This window comes from Ochlerotatus camptorhynchus, unplaced genomic scaffold (genome assembly GCF_037179485.1).
Source record: "Ochlerotatus camptorhynchus isolate MF236.1 unplaced genomic scaffold, CSIRO-AGI_Acam_v1.1 ptg000008l, whole genome shotgun sequence".
Classification (NCBI taxonomy): Eukaryota; Metazoa; Arthropoda; class Insecta; order Diptera; family Culicidae; genus Ochlerotatus; species Ochlerotatus camptorhynchus.
In genome coordinates this window covers 3,770,540-3,779,260 of record NW_027040500.1, presented here as the reverse complement: position 1 = coordinate 3,779,260, position 8,721 = coordinate 3,770,540, and the positions used below count along the sequence as shown (strand labels likewise).

The 8,721-nt window shown below is 37.4% G+C and overlaps 1 protein-coding gene across 1 annotated transcript; it reads left to right on the top strand.

The window, feature by feature from the left end:
- The first annotated feature begins 2,492 nt into the window (after positions 1-2,492).
- On the top strand, positions 2,493-3,373 carry LOC135698178 (thymidylate kinase). The gene is made up of 2 exons (XM_065218072.1): positions 2,493-2,684; positions 2,749-3,373. Exons 1-2 carry the CDS (start codon positions 2,531-2,533, stop codon positions 3,294-3,296), a joined length of 702 nt encoding a protein of 233 aa, XP_065074144.1. The 5' UTR covers positions 2,493-2,530; the 3' UTR covers positions 3,297-3,373.
- The last annotated feature ends 5,348 nt before the right edge of the window (positions 3,374-8,721 follow it).

The following is an 8,721-nucleotide window of genomic DNA, read 5'->3' as shown; positions in this document are numbered from 1 at the left end:
ATAAAGGAGGTAGCCTATGGGAAAATTCTCGTAGTTAGGTAGGTTTTTCAATTCAAACAAAACACACCCCCAAAGGGGTATCCCGACCAACCGTTTGTGAAACTTCTTCAAAGTTATTTATACAGAAATAAAGATTTAGGGGAAATGTCTCTAATGTTGGCCTGTGGATCTAAGATTGGGCCCATCGCTAAAAAATTGCTATTGATCAATTTTATCTAGATGAACGCGTCATTGGGGCGTACTAATGGACATTTTCGGTTGCTATTGAAAATTTAGTCGATTGCTGAATTTATGTATGGGCCCAAATTAGGAACACTTAGGCCGACATTACCTGCATTTCCCCTATGTCGTCAATTCTTTACTTTAAATTTTCTATGATTTCGATTTACATATTTAAAAATCTTTATTGATCGTTACTTACATTTAAGATTATTTCTTCATCGGTCATACACGGATAGAAATCTCCTTAAACCTTTTGGCAAATTTCTATTACAGCTTATTCATAAAATGTATAAGTCAACTAATAAGCAGACGCCTTGCAAAAAGTTAATGAAGCTCATGTGTCAAATGAAATGTATAAGCGGTCACACATATCTTTAATGCATTCTTTAGGACCTATGTAGTTTGTCTTATGGAATGTATAAGGCTTATGTTGTGGCAAAAATGTATAAGTGAAACACATGAATAAAATAATTGATTTTCGTTTCGTGTATGATAGTAATCTATAAAGGTGCCATACTAAATTTCTTTTAATTTAGATATGTCACATGGACTTTGGTATTCTTTACAAATATTCATCAATAAATATTTAAATACTGATATCATCGTAACTTTGACAAAGAACAACAAAGATTGCCATCGATGCACATTTATAATCTCCTTATTATCGATTTGCATCGCTGGTTAAAGCTCGGGTTAAAGAGAGATCGAGACACAACAGGTGACAGATGGCAATGTTTATATTATTTATCTACATATTCGGCATTTCATCCCCTAATAAAAATAACCATAAAAAAAAGCTTAACGACGTATTCGGGGTATCATTCAAACCATTTTTGGGATAGTTTACCCATCCGGGATACAGTTCATTTATGGTATTTGTTTATTAGGGTCGGAAGAAGCAATCTGCCGGTAAATGAACGAGAAGACCGATGGCCGATGAAAAAACCGATTTGTACCTTCCTTAAAAGTTGTCCTAGCTCGCTATCTACTATCTATATGCAATTTTCACACTGCCGTACTCTAACGGAACTATCTACTCTATACTTTCATCTCCTTCATATATCGTATAAAAAATTACCACTTTAGTCTATTATTTGAAATTAGCATCTTCAACTATGAAAAGCATGTTTAAAATAAACATATTTATTTTTGATCACATAGTTTTAAAATCAAACAATTTATTTTCAACACGATTTTTTTTTTAAATAAAGGTAACACTATTTTTGTTTTATACATTATTATCAACTCGATTCCCTAATATACAAATACCATAAATGAACTGTATCTCGGATGGGTAAACTATCCCACAAATGGTTTGAATGATACCCCGAATACGCCGTTAAGCTTTTTTATGGTTATTTTTATTAGGGTTATCAATGGATTCAAACATGGAATACGTTTGAAATCAACCTAGTTTATGTTTGTGGTCAAAACAAACTGAGTTTACGTTTAAATTTACCTCAAATATGTTTGTTATGATCTGAGTACTGCGAACTAACTCAAAATGCTTGTTATCTGGGAGCCGAGACAAACTGTCAAACGGGAGCCAAACATTCAAAAGAGCTCAGAAGTCACCTAGGTAGTTACTGTTTGAACCACAAGTAAAGGTGTTGCCACCTACTGAAAACAAATTAAGAATTATAATTATGAAACTGTCGAAACATCAACCTTAGTAGGCGGATAATGTAAATCATCAAGCGTGATGCTCGAAAAAGTGTTTTTATTTGATATTAATAATGCCAAAACTGGGTTGCTGAAACAAGAATGTAATCAAACTTTATAAGAGTCATGTGAGCTTTGTGGGCAGGTGCACTCCCATCACCATGTATACGTTATTTCAGGAGCAGAGGAGGAGGAGCCAAGAGTTCATTTGACAGCATGTAAATACAATTTCGTGAGCTGTTTCAGCAAAACAATTAGAAACTTCGGAAGATTTTCAAGATGTTTTCTAGCTCACTTGAAAAATAAAATCGGCTGAGTTCGCTGTACTAAGGTTATGACGGTAAATTTTTCTGCGGCAAACGGCAATTTTCCCCAATCGATGATGAAAAAAAACCATCGAAATTTCAAACTTACTTTTCTCCGAGGCATTATGCGACATTGGCCCTAATGAACGCTCAGTGTCGAATTTTTATCAGATTTTTAACTTCATAGTACTATGAAAAACGGGACCGGTTTTAGCCTCTAATTTCCGAAAACACGATCAAAACAAACCATTCTTGACGTTTTCCTCATCCAAGTCATCGGAGTCACTTTCAAAATTTTCAACTTAGCGCCAAAACGGCATGTAAAGTCGTGTTTTTGCTTCATGAAGCAGCATTTTCCAATTTATTTGTTCAGAAGTTATGTCAGCAGATCATTTGCTAGTCTAAATAAAATGTTCACATCGCAAAAAAGAGGAGCTCTAATTGTTTTGGAAGGATGCGACCGAGCTGGCAAAACGACACAATGTAAGAGGATAGGTGAGTTTCATCGTTCGATGCAGAGAGAACTAAAGGTTTATAAACTGATATTTTCACTCTACAGTGGAATCCTTGACTAATTCCGGTCATAAACTCAAGTTCATGAACTTCCCGGATAGATCGACTCAGTGTGGAGCCTTGATCAACTCCTATCTAACCAACAAAGATAATTTCACTGATGAAGGAATACATCTGCTCTTCACTCTCAACCGATGGGAAGCTAAAATAGAAATGGAACGTTTGCTTCAAAGTGGAATTTCTCTGGTCGTCGATCGGTACTCGTATTCCGGCGTGGCATTCAGCTCTGCTAAAGGTTTGGATATGGAGTGGTGCAAAAGTCCGGAAAGTGGCCTTCTCAAGCCAGACCTCGTTCTGTTGCTTACGCTAACGGCGGAAGCGATGTCCAAACGGGGTGGATTTGGTGAGGAACGGTATGAAGTTCCCGAATTGCAGAAAAAAGTAATGGAGAAGTTTCTTGCTCTAAAAGACGACCGTTACTGGAAGGTGGTCGACGCTGACAAAAGTCAAGATGCACTAACTGTGGAACTTTGCGAGTTGGTACTGGATTCGATAGAATCATGCGGCCATAAGCCTTTGGGGAAACTATGGTGATAGCATGATAATTACAGCATTTTATTCTGTACCTAAATGTATTTAACATAGTAGATTCTTTCTTGGTAAAAAAAAAAGCTCAATATATTTTCCTAATTCTTTTTTTAACTGAGTGTTTTATTTCGGAGTAAGCATGTTATTATAAATAAAACAGTACACACTTAATGACGGCTTCCTGATCGGGATTTTTTTTTACAGTTTTCTAACTGTAAATCACACAAACATACCGAAAAAAAAACGACTGAGCATGCATAAGGGCCTATACGCGATGATCGATTCTCTTCGTCGATTTTCTCTTTTGTTAATAACTCGCTAGATTTAACGTTTCTCGGTGCTTTTGCTGTTGCTTTTGATAGCCAATACAACCTGTTACTACTCTGCATTGAACAAATTCTAGAAAATTGTTTCGCTTAGCTGTAGAAATGCAAAGAGAAAATCGATCATCGCGTATTCGCCCTTATGCATGCTCACTGTCGAATATATTCATTAGATTTTTCGACTAACTACTGAATACTTTAATTACATTTTGCACCGTCGGGCTAACGTCAATCGGATGACAGTTCAGTCGTTCAGTGGTACTGTTTACGTGGACTTAATCAATTTTTTCTTGGGTAGATTTTCTCGGTAATTTTTCAGACTGCAGTGAGATGTAAACCATACTTCTACGTGAAAGGATGTTACTCGCGGACATTGCAGAAGGCTTGCGCCGGTGGTGTAGTGGTAAGCGTGACTGCTTTCTCACCCCAATGGGTCTGTGTTCAATCCCAGCCGAGGCATAACAATCTCTGGTCACGTCTTCCTTCGGAAGGGAAGTAAAGCCGTTGGTCCCGGCCCCCATGTGTGTTGAATGGGTGCGATATCCTACGCAGGTGTGGAAGTTGCCTTCCTGCGCATTCGATTGCCGTCAATGGATGGCAATCAATGTCCGTCGTTGATTGGCACTAGATTGCGGAACAGAGACCGAATGAAGAAGAAGAAGACATTGCAGAAGTGTGGTTTGCATCCCCGCATAAACAAAAACCATCTCTCTTAACCTTACCGAAACTGGTTAAAAATTCTTTATAATCACTGCTAAACATTAATTGAAATGGTTATAGAACTTAACATAAACGTTTGTGTGATAAAGTTTTATGTTTTAACCTTAAATATAATGGTTCTTTGGAAGTGAACCTTACAAATAATGGGTTGTTAAGAACCATTACTATTCACATTAGTTGGACAAATGTTGTCCCAAGTTGCTAAATATCGGAAATCTTATGGACAGTTCCAGCTGGATTACTGTTGAAGATAGTAATTAAATATTATTGTTATTATTGAAAATTGGCAGATATTCATATATGGGATCATATTTAAATGGCGTAGAATTTGGGGGGGGGGGGGGGGGGGAGGCGAAGCACTGCAAAATTTGTAACCGATCGTATTAATATCAGGTATGAAAAAATACCACAAACGAAGTGACAGACGACTAACTGGCGAAGAAATCAATTAAAATAATGTGGTTCGCTGTAATAGAATTTTCTTAGGAGCTTGTGCCATCATCCACCAGATGGGATAGTATTTTGTTTTGGTTTTGCTCAAAGTTGATTTGGTGTACAATGATTCTTTGACAGTGTGCAAAGCACAAACTAAGTGACAGACGGAGCGGTTCGAAAACTTTGGTGACTAACCTGCTATTGCAATTTTTCAGTGTACCACATGGCAACACCACTTCTACTGGATTGTACCAACAATCAATACGAAACTAACGATTTTAAATTGGCTCACCACTTTAGTAGCCTATTGGTCCCAAGCAAACGATTAACGTACCTGTGTGACTTACCTCGTTGAGAGATGGTCCGAAAGTGAGGAGTTGTCCGTGCGTGTTCATTGAAGCGTTGCCATCGAGCTCGCCGTATAACCAACAATCAATACGAAACTAACGATTTTAAATTGGCTCACCACTTTAGTAGCCTATTGGTCCCAAGCAAACGATTAACGTACCCTATTCTAGTTGAAATTCTATTACTACACTATGTTTGTTTTGATTCGCTATGAAAGTTTGACAGATAACATCAGGGGTGTGTGGATTCATGCAGAACATGCAGGGGTGAGTGAAATAGCTTGGGACTGCTTGGGACCGTTGTTCTGGTACTGGGTGAGCCAAAAATAATAATGATTTTCTTCGGGACTCAGTGGTCTTAGAGTTACCTCTATGGTATAACGGCATTGAACTGTAACGGCGCTGACATCGACGAGCTGGACGCACGGCTTGCTGACTAGTTAAGCGTCAAGTTAAGACCCGCTTACACTAGCTCTAACATATGCCACACATCTCCCTCTCTCCTCAAAAAAAAGAATTTTACTCGGTTCTGTTTTTCTTTACTGTAAGTAGCGTTTTCAGTACGTTCTTATCCTTTTTTTTTTGTACATGAATTGTCATTTTGAAGCAATGAACAAAGAGGAGGGAAGAACCCTATCTGAAATTTTATGGCAGATGCCTACTTTACAGCAGAACGCGTTTTCGTGGTGTAATCAGTCCACCTTACGCGGGGTGGTGTAATTCAGGGTGGTGTAATGTGCTAGGACCGCAAGCGTGGGCTTCTGTCACTGCCAGCGTTGCCAGTATTCCAGATTTATCTGGATTTTCCAGATTTTTAGTCGTCTTGCCAGATACACAGACAGACCACGCATGTTTCCAGATTTTTTAAATATGTTCCAGATTTTCCCAGATTTTTTAACATGCTGTTTTATATCACTGTAGAATTATGACGAAATTTGATCTTGCTGTTGAAATCTAAACATGATACTTTAATTATTGAAGGCCATCAACGTTGGACATTATTTGAAGTTTAAGGTAATTCTGAAAATAGTTCACTTCACAGTGATGTGTGAGACAAATTTCTTGTGAAATCAAAGGAGAACTTCAAGCTAATTCTGATTAGAGTTCCATCCATCTTTGTGGGCTTGGTGGTCGTGCGGCGTCACCCCTCGTTCAGGCGTATTGTGAGTGCCACGAAGTGAGGGTTCGATTCCCGCTCCAGCCGGTGCAAATTTTGGCAACCTGAAAATTTCCATACTGGTCTACTGGGTGTGGTGTGTTGCCCGTTGTCTAGTGTTAAATATTCAGGTTCTGGTTGAAAACGGTGTCAATTGTCTTGTCAACTCTGATGACAATTACTTGGAGTTTTTGTGAATGTAGGGGAAATGGATGTAATGTCGACCTAAATGTCCCTAATTTGAGCCCATACATAAATTCAGCAATCGACTTAATTTTCAATAGCGACGTTCATCGTCCCAATGACACGTTCATCTAGATAAAATAGCAGATTTTTAGCGATGGGCCCAATCTTAGATCCATAGACCAACATTAGAGCCATTTCCCCTACAATCCGGAAGAGAAATCATAGAAATTTTTTATGATGAAACTTAAGGAGTATGCTGATACGAAACGTGAGAATAATTTCAATGGAATTCTATCCAATGTTTCTATGGAGATTCATTTTAATTAAATTTAAGACATTTTAACGTAATTATGCGCAATTTCTGGGAGACTTTCAAGGCCATTTTGGCAAAGTGATTGAGTACTTAGGAAATGCTGAAGAGGATTTCAAAATAATTCTAACATTACCTAAAAAGCAGTTCAAAGGTAATAATCGGATAAGTCTGAGAAGAGTGTGGCGGTCATTCTGAAGAGTGCACCACGGAAATTATTACCAGTGTGAGGGAATTGTGAAATTGGAAAGTAATTTATAAGAGATTACAATAGGTAATGCTATGAACTCTTAGAAAGTTACTGGAAAAGTTTGGATATTATCATGATTATTTTAGGGAAATCCAGAAAATAAGTATGATGACATTCTAGGATCATTCCAATGGAACTCCAAAAAAGGGGCGTAGATATCCAGTGAAGAGTTCCAAGAAAATTCAGACTAACAAAAAATTTCAAGATCTGGGACCCAGGAAAACTAGAAATTCTGGAATTTATAATCATTTCAAGATCCTAGGACTTCAAAAATGACGCTATCAGACTTTCATTTTAGTAATATAATAAAATTATTCTTTGGCATAAAATTATTCGTAATGGTCGTGTGAAAAGTGGAGCTACCCGTAGTTTAGGTAAATTTTGTGTGAGTCCACGATGTTAGGCTTTGATTTCCACTTCAACCAGGTGAATTTTGCTTCAAAATAAAATTGCCTAGTGGTCTATTCGGCGTTGTGTGTTGTATGATGTCAAGAATTAATTGTAAATCTGATCAACCTCATGGTAATATTAGAATTATTTAAAACTAATAAAATCTTTACATTCTGGTACTGCATGAAAGCGTAAGGACCACATCGATCATTACTTAAAAAAAAACATCCATCTCATTGAATTTGCTCAATTTTTTGCTTCTCATTCTTTTTAAAAAAGTTAGTTTGAAAAAACAATTCTAAAAATATTTTGGCTGTATTTTACGCATATTTTAATTCAATTTTTGAACTGCTGCATAGTGGATATTTAAACTTTTTGGGCACACTGTGTCACTACTTTTCAGCTTTTGTATGATTTAGCAATGCCTACAAGTTATTTGCTTTATATAATTTATTTGAACATGTAATTCATAATCATTTTAGTACTTTAAATACATTCCAGATGATCATACTGATCGATTTTTACGGGAGATTTGCACATCACTTTGATTTCAATAGCATTATGTTATAAATAGGATTTTTTGGAGCTTTGCAGATTTTTCCAGATTTTATATTTTAACTGGTCCAGATTTGTTTGAAAATGACCTGGCAACGCTGGTCACTGCCGCAACAGGCAAAGGAACAAAAGGAAACGAAACAACAACGAACACGGTCGATGGTCTTAAATGTTCGGACGTAGGATTGCAAAGGAGCGAAATGAATTTCTTCACAAATTAATACCTTGTACAGACATACAAAGTTCACTGTTGTACTACCGTTGTACCATAGAGGTAACTCTAAGACCACTGGGTCCCGAAGAAAATCATTATTATTTTTGGCTCACTCAGTACCAGAACAACGGTCCCAAGCAGTCCCAAGCTATTTCACTCACCCCTGCATGTTCTGCATGAATCCACACACCCCTGATGTTATCTGTCAAACTTTCATAGCGAATCAAAACAAACATAGTGTAGTAATAGAATTTCACTAGAATAGGGTACGTTAATCGTTTGCTTGGGACCAATAGGCTACTAAAGTGGTGAGCCAATTTAAAATCGTTAGTTTCGTATTGATTGTTGGTTGTACTGCTTTAAGCTAGTACCACAAATTGTACGTTTTGAGGTACTTGATTAAAGGAGTACAACGGTACTAATTTGTATGTCTGTCTGTGGTATAAGGTACGTAGCTAATAAATTATACTCCCCCTAATTCTGCGAGTCACGTGACTCTCTGTCACCGGTGAGGTGACAATTGTCACCTCGTGTGAGGTGACTCT